The sequence below is a fragment of the Penicillium waksmanii genome (assembly GCF_028829765.1).
Source record: "Penicillium waksmanii strain IBT 27052 chromosome Unknown utg000010l:1.0-3698451.0:1.0-3701458.0, whole genome shotgun sequence".
In the NCBI taxonomy this organism is placed as follows: domain Eukaryota; kingdom Fungi; phylum Ascomycota; class Eurotiomycetes; order Eurotiales; family Aspergillaceae; genus Penicillium; species Penicillium waksmanii.
The window spans coordinates 34852-52405 of NW_026643256.1; the positions used below are offsets into that span (position 1 = coordinate 34852).

Here is a 17554-nt window from a genome sequence, read left to right on the forward strand (position 1 = left end):
TCTAGAACCCTTGGGCAAAAAGAAGAAAAAGGAACTTAAATAGACCGAAATAAAAATGGATATATATTAAGACAAAAAATCGCTGGATATATGAAACGTTGACAAATTGATACGATTATGCATGACTTGGCAAGCTCACCGATCAGTCTGAACTACAATACAGGACGCCTGGGCATGGAGTTATGAGATAGCCGTGAGCAATATTGCTAAGCCTTTTGCCAAAAATAGACACCGTCAAAAACAAGGCCAATGAGAGATTGGCTTATTTTAAAGGTTGTCTCTACTTTTGGGGGCCTGACGAAGGTCGGGATCTCCAGAGCGAATATATCGTGACCATAGAGCCAATAGAGCTTACAGATAGTGAGATCTGGACTGAGACAGATACGATAAATCCGACCGTAACATCAAGTCATAATCATTACGAATTGGAGTCGAATCCTATGTTGAGGGCCCGGATTTTACATTATAAGAAGATGCTTATACCCGCTTGCAAGAAGCATCATCAACAACCAAGGTCAACTCAATCATCAGTCGCTTCCACTTCTACTTAAACGCATTTATACTGCTTAATAATTTACCAAAATGAAGGCCGCAACCATTTCCTCCCTTTTTTTTGCAGTCACCGGTGCCCTCGCTGTGCCTACCAAGCGGGCCGGCCAAGCTGTCACCATCACTGGTCTTAGGGCCACTATCTCCGACCAGGAGGGCACCGTCCAGTTCTCTCTATGGGATCCAAACTACTCCGACAGCACTAGCGCAAGCCTGACTTGGTACGTTTCCCAATTGCCCCATTTTTCTGGCGATAAAAGTATTTAACACTTACTTTAGGGATCGTCCCGGACAGCCACCCGCCGATACCTGGTCAGCCGATCACAACTATGTTGTTGAGTTCCCCAACGGTGTGAACTATGCGAAGCCGGAGTGGTTGAGCTTTCGTATCAAGCGTACAGGGGGTGGAGAAATTATTGAGGTGGCTTTGGGTTCTAATGCTGATGCTTCCCAGTGGGGATGTCATAAGGAAGAGGGAATGCAGGTGTGCATTTTTACCGGTGATCTCATCGTCACCCCTTACTCTTCTTAGATCTTGGCTTTTGGCTTTTGATTGATGGAATATGGATGTGGATATACACATGTTGAGGGGGTTGCAGGAATAAGAGAGGTAGATTTTACAACTGGTCACTCATTTTGAATATTCTGTTCCTGTCACTATTGAATAAACATATATCAGTATGTGTGATGGTTCACTACTATTATTTGAGTTCGAACTCGCTATCTTTTAGAGTTGAATGTTTTCTACAACACACATAATTCATTAACGCCCGGCGGCTAAGCTGAAAGGACAACCATCACTGATCTATCAAGACAGGTCCTAATGCACATATACCGTGTCTCCTTCGAGCCCATATATGCATCCCTTCAGTATATGTCCTCTCAGTTGTCAGTATCGTAGGAATCCTGGTGGGTTGGTAATTCTGTTAGTAGACTGGCTTGAAGGCGCTTCTTCGAGTGTTCAGCATCCTACCTTTGGCAGTTGAAGTGTGTCTACCATCTTTGGCACAAGGTGGTTGGTGAAGGTTAGTCTAGGGGAAGGTTATCATTGTGTTGGCCGGCGTGGTTAGGCGGCGTCGAGTCAGCCCGTGACCAAAATATAGAGAGCTCAGAGGGCCCTGAGGGCCTAGATATACCTGTTCCGACCGAAAAAAAAAAGCCTTCACATGCTATTCCTGGTGGCGAAGAAGTGTTTGAAACAGCCTGGGTCCATACTAGAGCGATGTTGTGGTAGTAAATAGCAATATAATAAAAAAAGGATCGTTGCACTGTGAAAGATCGTTGAACTGTGGATGAACTAATTGGCGGGCGGTCAATTAGGTCTACATGTTACTGCTATAGCCTTGCAGGCTAAATAGATATGGCGCCTATGCTCTATTATTGAGGAAATAGAAAGTTTCGACGTGAAACAAAAAGACATAATTTGAGCGATATTGTTGCCCTGCGTTTTATGCCTATTAGGTTAGAAGCGTACCCCTTGCATAATGCTTACCAACAATTCTACAATGCTACCTATTACTCAGTAGCCCCTAAGAATAAACAAGCACGATTATGCACTAAGCCACGAGACAACTCGCCCCTTTCCCCGAAGGAGGGAAGATAGCTGTTGGGCATGCAAGGCTTCAAATGCCAACTGTATATTGGGCCTAGATCATTACTGAGTGCCATGGTTTGCTAATTTTGGAGGGATCAAAGGTGGGGATATGCTGCTGGCGAACCTGGGGGACCGGGGTGGAGGTAGTCTCACATACGGGACTTTGGAAATGGAAATGATATTCTGTCCGCCTTCGTGGGACGCCTGAAGCATGGCCGGTCAATTGGCTTCTGTGCCACCTGAGAATGGTAGATAAGTAGAAGATCAAAATCATCTCAACAGTTTTCTTCTCATGAGTGGCTAGCCCGATTATTGTATTACAAACTGCATCGAGACTCTGAGTCAGATAATATGATTTTGATATACGGCCCATGCAAAACAATAGTATCTTTCACGACCACGATAGGCCGCTAGTTGTCATTTTGTAATGGTATTGCAGCTTGCATGAAAGTCTGATCTATTCAATAATGGGGGCAAAAAGCTATTTAACAAGGTTACTGCTTTGGTAAGCAGGCTAATGACTAATTGCCAAGTAATAACTAGTTAGGCAATGTATCCGACTAGTATCGGTGACTTTGTCGCGACAGTATCAATTTTCTTAAGCAAAGGATCCCTAGCCTCGGAGTGATAAGGATCTAAAAGGAAATATTATAATCAGTAAGTCAGTAAACAGTTTGTGTATCATCATTTTTAAAATCGACTTGACTGATTCTTGCTGTGGGATTCTGTTACGGTTACACACACTGCCAAGGAATACACGTAGATGGCGCTCCTAGTATATTTCTTACGATGTGGATTCTCGCATACGGTAAATGTGTAGTAAGTAGTAGGTGGCCTGGAAACGTCGGCTTGCGAGGAACCTCGGTGAGTGTCCCAATTAGGAACATCATTCAGATGAATGTTGGTTACATATGACCTTCTACTCGTCACATTTCTCTAAATCGTTATGTGTCGCGACAAAGTCACTGTTATTAGTCGGATACATTGCCTATAACTAGTTATTACTTGGCAATTAGTCATTAGCTTGCTTACCAAAGCAGTAACCTTTGTTAAATAGCTTTTTGCCCCCATGATTGAATGAACCAGACTTTTATGCAAGAGTAATACCATTACGAAATGACAACTAGCGGCCTATCGTGGTCGTGAAATTATGTGTCCCCGATGGACCCTGCAGATCCTTCAACTTTGCCTACTTCCGGCCTAGCGTCCAAGGCTTTTGGGAAGTGCAACAAATCCTTCGTGTTACCGAGTACAGCATTAGGCCTCCCAAGTTTTCCAGCAAGGCGTCTGGCTGCTTGGCCTTGCCAAGATGATCTTACCAAGGTGATCTTCATCCTTCTTCATAAGAAAGACAGTTTCATAATCCAGCATTAATACTGACTCCCGTTACAGCACTCAAAGCTATAAATGTAGCCTGATATTCCACTCAACATGTTAGTCCCTTAACAAAAATTATCTCTCAACTTTATTGCCTTTCACTAGGGTCATTTCCACTACAACCTTCCGGTAGATACCATCCTTTCGCTTCAAGTTTGGAAAACACTTCCACTAACCCCAACAGTTTAGCAAAATGAAGTACATGTTTTTGATCGCCTCTTTCCTCGGCCTGGCTATGGCCGCTGGTAACTGTCCTGACTTCCCGCGCTGTCATTGCCCTGGGGACCTCTGCAGAATCGGTAGTGGAACCCCCGGCGATGGCGTTTGCTGCGAGGGCAAAACTTGCGTCCGACAATCCGGAAGCGAAAACTGGGTATGTATCTTGTATCTCTCAAGGATAATCAAAGAAGAGCGCTGACGTTCTTGATATTAGTACTGCAAGTAGTGTGGACTTTGTCGAGTCAGTAAACGTGTCATGTATCAGCCGTGGTGAAGAATTTGGTAAACACTATACATAGGTGCACTACTCGATTCCGGGATTTGGAACTGTTCCAATAGCAGAATCAATACTTCCATTTCTGTACATTCAAACTTCGTGTCTACTTGCGATAGATTGTAAATCCGTCAATAGTCTTCAAAAACCTTGGGAAATTTCAATCTCACCATCTGCCACGAACTAAACGAAGTGACGGAAGGGGGTTTTGATCACGCTGGCTATGGCTTTCCGAAAATTATGTATCCTCTCATGTACTTCTTTGATTCTTTCTAGCTGACTCCACCACACCCGTCTATACCTGCAATGGTGACCTTGAGCCAACCTCCTACGTCAACGACTGTAGTTTAACTATATGGTTTATAGTATATAATTACTTGTATTCTAATTAATATCATATTAAAGTCTCAGAGCTATATGAACAGTGGTTGTTGAGTTATTCAAATTTCTGTTATTTTACTACTCAGAATGGTGACCCTAGATAACGTAGAAATTGATGATTTACCCCTAAGTGTGGGGCTAATAGAGTTTTTTAACTAATTAAATATCTAGGATTTTAGGCGGTATATAGCAATATTGTGGCAGTAATATTTTGGCATGCGATATTTTGGTATACAATTATTGGCACGCAATATTGTAGCAGCACTATTTTGGCACGCGATATTGTAGTAAGAGACCTTATCTTTCAGCTGAAAGATATTTAGTAGTATTGTATTGCTATATAAATATTATATATTATATGGTAATTGTATTATACTAAGAATACCACTAAGATTATGAAATTAATGCAAATGCCAAGTAATTGCCTATTCTAGATTAGCATGGGCATAGCCATACCCGCCGCGGGTTTTATGCCCTTGACGGGGGCACAGGATCTGTGCCCATACCCATGCCAAGATGGGCACAAACCAAAAACCTGTGCCCAAGGGCATGCCACGGGTATACCCGTACCCATTTGCCAGGTCTACACGCGATTAAGAGGTAAACGTAAGTCTGTATCACCTTAGATGGCGAAAAGAGCTTTCTTAAAATATAAGGACTCGATGCAAATAGGGATATGTATAGTATTAAATAAAAAGTAAGAAAGGTAGAGAAAAGAAGAAAGAGAGAGGCTATTGCCAATACTATTATACAGATGAAGGTTTGGGTCATATGATTAGGGTCATGTGACTCATCGACCTTCGATTCGTTACATAGGAGTTGAGTCGCGCAATCAAAGCAGATTGCCAATGCAAAAACCACGCTACTGGGTACTATATAATAGTGACAATTCGTGTATGGAAAGGAACTATAGGACCCAATTGCGAAGAGTTGACCAGTCTAAGTGCTAGATTAAGTTGAACAACCCTGCCATTTCGCGGAGGCTAGTTGTCTACAAGTAAACTTGCGTGCATGTTGCTACATAAAATTATTACAGGATACACAAGCAATAAATGGTCAACATGGAAAGAAAAGGTGGTAAACTTCTCCTGCGGAGTTTTGAAACTTTCCCTCTCAGCCAAGAGAAATGGAGAAGCACTCGAGTCACATCACGCTAAGAATGAAATGAAGTCACCGTATACTACGAGCATAGCTATAATCTAATAGCTACTTTTCAACCAATGAAAGCACCTTGGAAGGCTTTAGAGGCAAACTTTGGAACTCTCAGCATGGCGGGGGGGCCTTGCATACACTGTAGGCTCGGGACACAGCATATGACATCACGGTTGGGGGCTCGGCGCACCATACACCCATTTTGGGCCGCGTGACGATGCTAGTGCGATTATACCACGCTGGGGTAATGGAGCGATACATCTTAGAAAGATGGCTAACTTGATTCCATTTCGATGCACGGTTGATACTTAAAGAGCACAACATCTCCATGAAAAAGCTATGCATCAATCAAATATTCTATCAGAATGACCATGCTTTTCAAAGTTTCGCTATCACTTGTTCTCTTGAACACTGGTCTAGTTGCCTCAGACTACCTCATTCCGACGTATCCAGGCCCGGCTGATCTAAACAGTAATTCAAGCTCTGTCTTGAAAGCTTGGCATAATATCACCTCGGATTTTGATAAACTTCCACGTGTAGGCCACTTGCATCAGCCTGAACCTGTTTCTGGAATCGACAACATCACATTTTCCATTGGACTCTTCTCGCTCAATGATCCTCGGGCAATTCAACTCCAATACCACCATACGTCTCCTGAAACAAGTACTGCCGAGCATGGAACTCGAGAAGTAGACGCTCACAGTATATACCGCATAGCATCTGTTTCCAAGTTAATCACAGTTCTTTCTGGTATGATTGAGTTGACTGAGGATGATTGGAACCGTCCTCTGTCCCAAATAATCCCATATTTCGTTCAAGATCGTGTGAGAAGAGTTGCTGTCCCAAATTCTACTCGGAAGATTCAATGGGATAAAGTGACGCTCTGGTCCCTTGCCACACAGCTCAGTGGTATCCCCACAGTGAGTACCCATGTGTCCCTTAAGCGATTTTTATGGCGAGGGGAAGCTCCGAGTTTTCCCGAAGATTTGCTTTTTAAATCACCTCATCTAATTATCTGGACAGATTGCACTCCCTATTGGCGATCTCTATAGTCCTCAAGCTACCGCAGAATGGGGTGCTCCGGAGGTCAATATCAGTGCTTGGAGCGCCTGCGAAGTGAGGTATCTGGCAGATCAGAACGACCAGTACTGCTCCGCCGAGGAGACCATTGCTCTTATCGATGGCCTGCTCCCAAACTTTCTCCCTTGGAGTACGCCGGTATACTCAGACCTAAATTTCATGCTCCTTGGAGTTGCTCTGTCAAATCTGACCGGAAAATCAATTTCAACCATATACCGCTCTTCAGTGTTCAATCCTCTCGACATGAAATCGACCATCGATTCACATCCCACTGACAGCGCTGAAATCGCTCGTTCAGTCATTGTGGGAGCACCAGAAGCAAATTTTGCCGCCGAGCCCGTCATCACCACTCCATCAGGAGGTATTTTATCAACCATCAGCGATCTCCAGAAGCTAGGATTGGGTATTCTCAACAGCACGCTTCTCCCTCCAGGAGTCACTCGAAAATGGATGATGCCCGTGTCGCATACTTCAAGCTTAAGCTATTCAATTGGTGCCCCTTGGGAGATACATCGTTTCGTACACCCAGGTTCAGGAAAAGTGACAGACCTGTATACAAAACTTGGCGACTCGGGATTTTATGGCGGTTCTCTGGTTCTGGTACCCGAATACGAAACTGGTTTCGCATTTCTCAACGCGGGAACGGATGGAAACCGCACAACAAAGGCCTTTAAAGTCTTGGATCATGTCACTAGCAACATACTACCCGCGCTGGAACGTCAGGCCGTCATGGAGGCGAAGAAAAACTTTGTTGGATCTTATAAATTTTCCAGTGAAAATTTCAGTGTCACGCTTGAAGTCGCCTTCAATGCATCTACTTTCCCCGAAGTCAACTCAAATCTCGTGCTTACGAAGTGGAATTATAATGGTACGAATGTTCTCACAGGGCCATTCTTCAAGGGTCAACAATTGCGACTCGAGCAGTCGATACCTGGACGTGCTAATTCAACATCTGTCGGCACGGTTGCATTCCAATTATCAGCGAACGCCCAGACCTCGACTTACCAGGATGCAATGAAAATACCAGAAAGTAGCGTCTACGGTCCTTGGACTGGATTCTATCTTTCGAATGGGGATTTTGCGTTCACTGATAACAGACGGTGGGCCGGGTTTCCCGCAAGCACACTCTTATTTGATATTGATGCAAAGGGAAAAGCAATAACTTGTACTCTTCCGGCTGATCGAGTGACCTTGAAAAGAGTTTGAGGTATGCAGACAATTCGACTGGTGGCATTGATTGCCAGCCTCATATCACAACAGTTATGGCTTCAGACAATAGCCGCACAGGCAAATCAATATCACCAGTTTGAAAGCACTATCCATTTTGGGAAGCTCATACTTTTACTCGAAGATCATTGGTTTCTTTTGCTATCTCCCCACTAGTTGTACGTTCGCGGGGGGAAAGAGAAGCTCTTCGAGTCTCAACAATCTTTGTTTCAAGTTGGATTGGTTCTGCACTAGCGTTGCTAGTGAGAGGCCCCTTCGGGACGTCAACGTGACGCGAATCGTTATCGACACTTTGTGTAACACAGAAGGATAGGCAAAACAAATCTAGGTCAAACCCCCAAATTTTTCCTCTACGATCGTATCTTCCAATCGGATGATAAAATTTGGTCGTCTGGGTGACCTGCAGCACTGGCATGGCTAGTGGCCTGAACCTTCGGGACGTCAACGTAACGCGCCTCGTTATCAATGCTTTGTGTCGCACAGAAGGGTCGGTGGGATAGATAGGTCAAACCCCCAAATATTTCAACAGCGATCTCTAGATAGTTCTTCAATCAATTCAATCAATCATGCCAATTGGTTCCCTCAGTACTAGTCTATACGGATATCCTGCGATCCGACAGTAGAGCTTAGTATGTAAGGTGAATACCCACGTACGGTCACAATAGCCACGCCCCATCAAAATCGAATTCCCTTGACACACGCCCCTTCATAGAGACACATTCCCATGCTCCGATTAACCTCAGATTTTAATAGAAGGTAGCTCAGATTAAGCCCATGAAACGGTGAAAATCTGAGGTTCATCCGCCTACGTGAAAGGGTACTTCGACCTGGGGGACTAAAGTGGAGCCACACTAGCTGTCCCGGTCGGGCATACGGTGTGGGATCCACCATTCGCTACTGGTGGGAGACCGTGGGAGACCACAGGTCCTCTCTCTGTCGATCCTCCTCTAATAAAACTCCAGTCAGTTTCTCTGTGCGGGACTATGATCTCAGAGGCCACTCACCCGGCCATATATCTGGCAAACTGAAGCAAGACTGAGCAGAGATTTGAATTCAAGTCCAATCAGGCTGTCCTAGCACTGAGCTCCCACACAGTATGGAGCAGCTAACGCTACAGGCACCTCGCTGTCCTACGAACGCATGCGTTCCATGTACACGTGGTAAAAGGGGATGTGATAGAGCAGTACCGAGCTGCTCCTCCTGTGCGCGGTAAATAGAGGCCCAATATTCTTCCTACTTTTCTTCATCTCTCGGCAGCTGAACTCTGATGAACACCAGACTGAAGCGAGTTTGCGCTTACGACGAAGACACTTTCACTTTGGCGACGCTACAAAACGATGACCCCGGGGACTCCCCAGTACTCTCAGTATATCTGCTATTCCTGCTCAGTCATCTCAATTATCTGACCACGCCCTCGCCAGGAACCGTGGGCGGCTGCGATTATCGCTCACTTCCGGACAAACGCTCTTAGCGCACTTGGCTCCGTGGAGAAAACACGAAGTCTGTCTCGCACGTACTTCCGCTCAACTCATTATAAGTTGGCAATCATATATGAAAAGAAATTCTACGAGCGCCTGCCTAGCCTGTTCGCGTCCGCGGATTCAGGCTTCATCACGCTGTGCCTGTGCATGCATTTACTCCAACGAACCCCTTCGTCTTCTACCGATTGCATGATAACGTCGCTTTATACCCTTGCCAAGACGGGCATTAATCAGCTAGAAACTTTGAATCGCTGTTCTCTCCAGACGGTGCAAAGTATGCTTTTGATAGTGCTCTATGAAGCGGGTCATGGAATATACCCGGCAGCCTCCATATCGATGGCATCTTGTGCGAGAGCAGCTCGCAACCTCGGTTTGCATAAAATTAGGTCTAAACCACTCTCTGAAAATGGAGATGACCTTGGGGAGAAAAGAAGGACTTGGTGGGCAATCCACAACCTCGATAGGTATGTATAAGGGTGAGGCACTGTTGCTGCGTCACTACGAATCTTGGCCACGGGAATGACCGTTGAGAGAGGAGCTAATCAAGTTGAGAAGAATCATAAATCTCTATAACGGGGATGCTATCTTCAACAGTGAAGATGCTGGCAAGGAGGATCCTTTACCTCCTGGCGACGAATCTAGTTCATCAGAGGTCAGAATTGCTCTTCAATTGTCTCGGAGAATCTCGGGGACGAGGCTTTCAACTGACATGGTGGGACAGCCTCTATTTGCTGGTATCAGTCCAACCATTGCCACACCTGCGCCCTTCAGGCTAGGACAATTCGCACGGGAATGCCAGGTGTCACATCTTGTCGGAAGAGTTGTCCGCCATGTCTTTAGTCCTATATCCGACACGTACTTCCACGGAGAGGAGGCAAGGCAACTCGAACGGACCTTGTTGTCATTTCTTCCTCTCTTGATCGAGGAAGAAGTTCAGTTCGGTAACTATTGTGGAGCTCTGGCGACCTGCGTGAGGTGATTATTTCCCGTTCTGTTATTCCACATCCCTTATTCAAGGGAGCGAACAGGTTTAATTTGTTTGAACAGCTCCCTCTTCACGTTATATGCTGCTCCCATGCTTCACCCGGAGAGCGCAAGCCTCGATGAAACTGCCGCATTGTTTGCGATGGAGCAGCTTTCTGCAAACATGGCCGAAATTTCGGATTATATTATGGGCATGGCTTCGGACGAAAGCAAGCGCTTTAGGCTGTCGCCTTTCGTGCCGTATGCCTTATACCAGACCGCAGTCATAGAACTGCGACTGTTGAAGCAGAAGGGTGAACCACAACATAGCGCAAGGGCAGGCAGAATGGTAGAACTACTCCAACATTTTACCAAGCGTTGGTCTATAGCCGGTAAGTAAGATGTCTGAAAACCAGTGATACTTTTCATCTACAGAGAGCTGATTTAGTCGCTGGGGAACTCAGGAAAGTTCATAGCCGCATTGTACTCCCATGACCCACCGGTGACCCTACCGGCGCAGGCTTTCTACATCAGCGAGGAATCCCATGTAAATGAGTCTTAGGACAAAAGTGGAAGAGAAATAAAATTCGTGTAATCTACTTAAGCTACTCTAACGATTCTCGGCACCTCGAAGATGGGAAAGCCGTCAAAGATGGGAGAGCGGCTTGGCGCTTCGAGAGTCTTCCGGATCACTGACGTGAAGAAGTCCACTACCGACGACGTACCGTTCAAGTGGCAGCACCCGCCATCACTGCCCGAGTTTTGAGTGTCTCTAAGATTATCGATGACTGGACGAAATTCTTCATTCAATTATTGCAGAGAATCTTCCGGGCAGTCTTCGGGAAAACCGGTAGGCTCTTCTAGGTGTTGGATGGTAGTTTTCAGTTAACAAAAAAGATGCAGATATTGAGATTTCTGTTGCAGAATACATACTACACCTAGGGTTTGTTAGAGATCTGCCCGTAAATGTGAGTGGAGGCCAACAGGGTGCCACCTGGAAGTGCTCATGAAGTAGAAAAAATGTGGAAATGTATTCCTGGTACTCAGAACTTGAGCTTCGATGGTCGCAATCATATGATAATAAATTAGGGCCGCACCTAGTGCCTACGATATTGCTTTCTTATCTCTTAGCTCGGACCTAACTGCCACTATAAGACTGGGAGAGGTAAACTTGAGTAAATGCAACTGGACGAAGGCGTCAGCGGACTCGCTAGATAGGTAGCAAGCCAAACTACCTTGTAATATAGCGGAGGCTCCAGTGACATTATTTAACTTTGTTTTGCTCTCCAGTAGTTTTCTGTTTTATTATCGTGGGATTCAGTGTGAACAGTATGGTTTGTAAGAGGGATATATGTATTAAGGGAGGTACACTAAGACTAAATGGACGCGTATCCGACGAAGCTTTTCCTTCGAGCTCTTTAACTAGATCGTTCTTCGAAATCTTGCTATCGAGCGTGACATTCCTTCAATTCTTCCAAAGTGATAGCAGGATCTACTAAGTACTGGCAGGGCGTTTATTGACCTTATGATTCTGATTCGTCCCCTTTACGGCAGCTTCGCTCTTAGTTGGCTATTTGTTTCTCTCTTCGTTCCTATCGATCTTTCTCTCTCGTGTCTCGACCTATTCAAACCGAATGGAGCCTATAGAGCCACCTTTTATTTTTGCGGGTTGCACAAGTCTTTGTTCCAGTCTTTAGTTCACCTTGCATGATCAACACAACTCCAGGAAGGCTATAGGCTAAACCAAAGAAAGCCCGTTAGTGCATGGATGCTGATATTTTCTTTGAAGCTAAAGATTGTTCCAATGCAGTGACCAAACTAAAACAAGTCGGATAATAGAACATAGAAACAGGATCGAGCTTTCCTTTCATGAGCTTTAAACCAGAACTCCTCGAATCCCAGTGGCTAAATATGATAACTCCCCCAACATCATTTGCTTCACCATCCTCGGGCAACCCCCTAGTTACTGTAAAAAAGAAATAACCTCCTTAGCGATCTCCTCAGCGTGGCTCTCTGACGCAAAATGGCCAGCGTCGAGAAGCTTGACCTGCGCACGAGGGAGATCTTTCTTAAACGCTTCAGCCCCAGGGGGAATAAAAAACACATCGTTCTTGCCCCAGACGGCCAAAAGTGGCACTTGAGAAGACCTGAAGTATTCTTGGAACTTCTCATAGAGCGCAACATTGTTCTGGTAATCCATGAAAAGATCGAGTTGCACAGCCTTGTTCGCAGAGCGTTCCATCAGTGCGTAGTCCAAGGTGTAAGATTCCGGTGCGATGCTGTTGGCGTCAGGCGTCCCATTAAGGTACTGGAACTTGGTAATGTCGTATGTCAACATGGCATCCGCCATTTTGGCTCGATCCTCTGCAGAGTTCTTGCTTGCCCAGAACTCTTGCACGGGACCCCACACGTCGCCGAATCCCTCCGTATACGCGTTTCCATTTTGAGAGACGATGGTCTCGATAGCGTCCGGGCGCCGGAGTGCCAGCCGAAGGCCAACCGGGGCACCGTAGTCGAAAATGTAGATTGAGAATTTCGAAAGGGAGATGGCGTCTAGAAATTCCTCGAGTGCGTTGGCGAGCGTTTCGAACGAGTATTTAAATCCTTCTGGTACCTCCGTGAAGCCGAAGCCTGGAAGGTCCGGAGCCACAACTCGGTATTTGGCAGCAAGAAGAGGAATCAATTTTCTATATTGATGTGATGATGAGGGAAAGCCGTGAAGAAGGAGAATTGCTTTTTGAGGAGTCCTTCCGCCAAGTTCCCGGTAGAACATGCGCACCCGACTCTTCGGTAGACTGATTGTCTTATTTTGAGCAGACATGGTGAGATGCGGTTCAAGAACAGGTACCATCCACGATGAAAGAAGAGACCCGTGAGTTGTTTGTGTCGTGCACAGAAAAATCCGTCAAGAGCAATGAGAAGATGGGTAAGACAACAACGTGATTTTTTTCGGGGGTAAGAATGATCACATTCGGGCAGCGGTCACCCTTCTTTACATACTTGCCCATAGCAATAGTAAATTCGTCACTGAACCGCCGGATTTTTCGCCCTTTCACCTCCTGGGCTAATATACACCAACCCTCTGCTGGGGAAAGTTGGGCCACAGAGAACTGACGTCAGCACTGAACTGTACCCTCGTCGCACTAGCCGCACGCTAGTCCGCACGCTAACCCGCACGCTAGTCCGCACGCTAACCCGCACGCTAATCCGCACGCTAATCCGCACGCTAATCCGCGCGCTAGCCCGCACACTACTGTTAGCTATTCCTACATTCTACTTTGGGCAATTGATCAAAAGCGTCCACTAAAATCTTATGTCAGGTAGAAGGCAAGATTAAATCGTATCGGGGTAGAATTTGCTCATGATATCTTCCATAAAGTGGATAGGCTACGTTGTACGTGGCGCTTCGTCAAACAAAACAAACACAACAAACTAGGATTCCAAATTAGAAAAGGTTAGAGCGGCAAGTGTTAGTTAAGAATTTAAGATAATGGTGTAATCTAAGCTATCGTAAGTCTGAAAGGCAGACTAAGCAAGTCACTCGGCCCCTCCACCATTATATAAAGATGGGGAAGCCGTGTGGTTCTGGTCTGAACATTCGCAAGACAACCTACGGATATCGAGGCCGCTTCTTCCAACCTCCGACTTGATCTCTCTTTTCATTTTTGCACAGCACAGTCTACCATGAAGGCCATTGTGATTGAAAAATTTGGGGGGACCCGAGTCTCTTATTATCAAGGATGTTGCCCAGCCAGAACCAGAGATTGGCTGGGTAGTGATTCGCGTGAAAGCCTTCGGCGTCAACCATGCCGAAATGCATATGCGAAAAGGCGAATGGGCGGAGTGGACGCCTATTAGTGGCATTGAGTGCGTCGGTATAGTTGCAGCATGCCCTGGTGGCGAGTTCGCAGAGGGAACTATGGTCGCCAGTGTCATGGGCGGCCTTGGACGCACTATCAGCGGTAGCTATGCCGAGTTCACAAGAGCCCAGGTCTCAAATGTCGTTGCGCTCGGCCCGGCGGCTTCCGACCTTCCTTGGGACCAGCTCGCTGCCATCCCAGAAACGTATGCTACAGCATGGACTTGCCTCTTCCGAAATCTCGAGCTCTCGAAGGGGCAAAAGCTCTTAATCCGCGGCGGGACCTCTGCTTTCGGCAGAGCAGCTATCAATCTCGCCGTCCACGCTGGAGCCCATGTTTTCGCAACAACTCGAAATGGAAGCCGGGTCGCGCAGCTGACAGCCCTTGGAGTGGAAAAAGTTGTGATAGAAGGACAAAACTTGTCTGAACGGTTCACCGAAAAGTTCGATGCGATTCTCGAGCTTGTGGGCAATAGCACCGTCGTCGACTCTCTGAAGATGGTTCACCGTGGTGGCAGAGTTTGCCTGGCAGGCTTTCTGGGGGGGGTCTCGCCCCGATCTCAGAATTCAATCCGCTCCTGCAGATGGCTAGTGGTGTTCATTTCAGTTTCTTTGGCAGCTTTGCTTTCGGAACACCTGAATTTCCGCTGTCAGATGTACCACTGCAAGATGTCGTCAAGATGGCTGCAAGTGAAGAACTAAATGCCAAACCGTGGAAGGTTTTCAAGTTCGAGGATATACACGAAGCTCATCGGTTGATGGAGAACAGCGACGCCCAGGGTAAAATGGTGGTGCTCGTGGACTAGTCTTTGTGTATCGTTATTCCGGGAGCCTGATACGTTCGACTTAGAGGATCCTGGAGCCAGAGCGCGACCTCGAAATTGTGGAATGTGAACCTGATTCTTGGAAGTTCTGAGTCAAATTGAAGATGGAGAGTCGCTTCGCGACTCGCTCGAGGCCTAGGAACATCATTGTAAGCCAAGTGGAGACGATATTTTGATGAAATTGTGATTGATGTCAATAAACGCTCAAATAGAAAACAAACGTTGGTTACTTAAACATAATGTCGACAAGCAGAGGCAGCGCTAAGCGCTCAACGTTTTAAAACTGACTTAAATGACGAAATGACACGACGGACATCAAATTAGATTCAAGACGTTTGAGAAGTACTTGGTTTAGACAGCAATTAGTATGTCTTATTCCGTATTGCACTTCAGAGCCCGTGCGTACTGCAATATGCTTGAATCGAGGCATGACTTCTCCAAGGATATTGGTCCAGAAATAAGCCTGTAACTTCCGACCACGGTCGTCGCCCATCTCTTCTCGGTTCCTTCACATACTCTATCTCCTTTGAAGACCACCGCAAGTGCCTCCTAGGGTTTTCTGGGCTTCGTAGAGTTCAAGGATCTTTCGCAGGATAAGTTAGCATATCATAGTACTGATTTGTGGACTTGGCTATAGGGTGAAATCTGCCTCCCCTATACGCCATGTCACCCTACATGTCGAAGTGCAAGCTAGCCCAATTTTGTCATAAAATTATCCTGATCATAATTATATCCCATACAAACCTTCATTTTGAGATGCTTTGTAGCTAGGTACTTTTACATTGCTAAGCAATTACATCTACTAATTTAAAAATCAGGTCAAAGAAAATTGGATGTTCGGCTGCCACTAGGATGGAAAATGCGCGTTGGGCGAATGGGATGGCTACCACATGCAGTGGACTTAAGACCAAGCTCCGGATGCTTAGTCAACCCGCAGATCCTCCACTTTCAATTGCCTCCTGCTTTCCCGGCAGACGACTGCCGATATATGTATTCACCCTCCAAGCACGCTCCAGCCCAGCTTCATGCCACGTCGTTCTGACTCGGTCCACCCGAAATCACTGCATTCTCCACGCATGATTTCTGCTACCGAGACTCGCTACCGAGGGCGTGGACGGCCGCCGAAAGGCTCGACTAGCCGAGCGCATGTTCCAATGACCATTCAAAGGCCTCAAGATCCTGCAGAGAGCCCCGAGGAAGGGCTTTGGCGCAATTTATCTCTCGATAATTGCGAAGGAGGAATACCGGACAGGGCAAAGGGAATCCCGTCGAACCACGCAGAGGGCACGGTAGAAGAAGAAGAAGCGAAAGAGGTGAGCTAGGTTTACACTTTCAAGACGACGGCGATTCTTTAACACGAGGATAAGCGGCGCCGTAGGCAAATCCGCCTCGCGCAGCGGGCGTACCGGCAACGAAATACCGCCAATGTTCAACGTTTAAAGGACCGGATCGTTCAACTAGAGACAGCAGTACAGAATATGAACAAAGCAGTGGTCTCCTTCAACGATGCCATCGTCCAATCTGGAGCTCTTGTGGCACATGATAATATGGCCGATCGACTATGCGTGATGATACAGATATGCATGACTTCGGCTACGGATACAGGCTGCGATATTGGCCATGAGTCGTTGAATCTACAACAGATGCAAGACACTTCCCCTTCGCCTTTCACACAGCAGCAACCATATAATCTGCCCTCTCTGCAGACGGTAGCTCATCAGTCTCTCACTGGGGGTCCTCATTTGTGGAACCACCATGCACTGTTTTACCCTCAGTATGCGTGCAGTTCTCCCGCCTCCCATTCCTGCAACACAGGACCCGTGGATTTATGGAACTTCACGCAGCAGGTGCGTCTGGCATGCATTTACAATGCCCTGTTACGTCTCGCCAACCCATTAGTTCCTCTAGATGACTTACGGCGGCCGTTTCGGCTTCTTTTGTCCCTGATGAATAGAGAAACAATCACATCGATCTTCAAATCTATATTTGAGGCCAGACTCAATGGAGAAGAGCTTGAAAATGGGGGTGAATTCCCATTTTTTCAGCTGGGTGGTGCGGGAACCCACTATCCACGCAATACGATACAAAGTCAGTCAGTTGAAACTCAGCCATTGATTAAAGGATGGGGTACGATTCATGCTCCCCCGTATTACCTATCGTCGGAGTACGAAGAGGACATGGCTGGGGAATGTTTTGACATTCACGACTTGCTGGGATATCTAAAAGAGAAAGATATCCGTTTGGCTCTAGACCCTGATACAGACTCAAGCATGAAACCTACGACCCACGCTGTCAATCCGATATTATTTCTAGGAGGTGAGGCTCTATTCCCATGATTTGAGATCATTTTTAACACTTTTTAGCATTGGTCGGCCGAGCAATTTGCCTTGGTCAGAGTCCAGGATTCTTTTGTAATGATGTCAGAAAATCCCTGGACATGGCTACTTTGAGGTAGAATGTAATGCAGAGTACATCCTCCTGTGGCTATGTCATGGTACAATATACAACATAGGGCTATATAGCATCGTCATCGGGCCGGGGTATAAAGAACAACCACCCCCCCCCCCCACCCCC

General features: G+C 46.3%; 6 protein-coding genes across 6 annotated transcripts; 5 read left to right on the top strand and 1 right to left on the bottom strand.

The window, feature by feature from the left end:
- Positions 1–582: 582 nt before the first annotated feature.
- N7481_011951 (uncharacterized protein) lies at positions 583–1081 on the top strand (the record flags this gene model as incomplete). Its single annotated transcript, XM_057271170.1, has 2 exons — positions 583–770; positions 829–1081. 2 exons carry the CDS (start codon positions 583–585, stop codon positions 1079–1081), a joined length of 441 nt encoding a protein of 146 aa, XP_057115358.1.
- A 4830-nt stretch (positions 1082–5911) lies between these two features.
- On the top strand, positions 5912–7832 carry N7481_011952 (serine hydrolase domain-containing protein; the record flags this gene model as incomplete). The annotated part of the gene is made up of 2 exons (XM_057271171.1): positions 5912–6466; positions 6570–7832. 2 exons carry the CDS (start codon positions 5912–5914, stop codon positions 7830–7832), a joined length of 1818 nt encoding a protein of 605 aa, XP_057115359.1.
- Positions 7833–9670: 1838 nt separating this feature from the next.
- On the top strand, positions 9671–11063 carry N7481_011953 (fungal specific transcription factor domain-containing protein; the record flags this gene model as incomplete). The annotated part of the gene is made up of 4 exons (XM_057271172.1): positions 9671–9798; positions 9929–10309; positions 10382–10689; positions 10903–11063. The coding sequence occupies 4 exons, from the start codon at positions 9671–9673 to the stop codon at positions 11061–11063; spliced, it is 978 nt and encodes a 325-aa protein (XP_057115360.1).
- A 1197-nt stretch (positions 11064–12260) lies between these two features.
- Positions 12261–13118, bottom strand: N7481_011954 (alpha/beta fold hydrolase; the record flags this gene model as incomplete). Its single annotated transcript, XM_057271173.1, has 1 exon — positions 12261–13118. One exon carries the CDS (start codon positions 13116–13118, stop codon positions 12261–12263), a length of 858 nt encoding a protein of 285 aa, XP_057115361.1.
- An 863-nt stretch (positions 13119–13981) lies between these two features.
- N7481_011955 (uncharacterized protein) lies at positions 13982–14962 on the top strand (the record flags this gene model as incomplete). The annotated part of the gene is given in 3 exon segments (XM_057271174.1): positions 13982–14020; positions 14037–14675; positions 14741–14962. 3 exon segments carry the CDS (start codon positions 13982–13984, stop codon positions 14960–14962), a joined length of 900 nt encoding a protein of 299 aa, XP_057115362.1.
- Positions 14963–16056: 1094 nt separating this feature from the next.
- On the top strand, positions 16057–17316 carry N7481_011956 (bZIP transcription factor; the record flags this gene model as incomplete). The annotated part of the gene is made up of 2 exons (XM_057271175.1): positions 16057–16293; positions 16348–17316. 2 exons carry the CDS (start codon positions 16057–16059, stop codon positions 17314–17316), a joined length of 1206 nt encoding a protein of 401 aa, XP_057115363.1.
- Between the last annotated feature and the right edge of the window lie 238 nt (positions 17317–17554).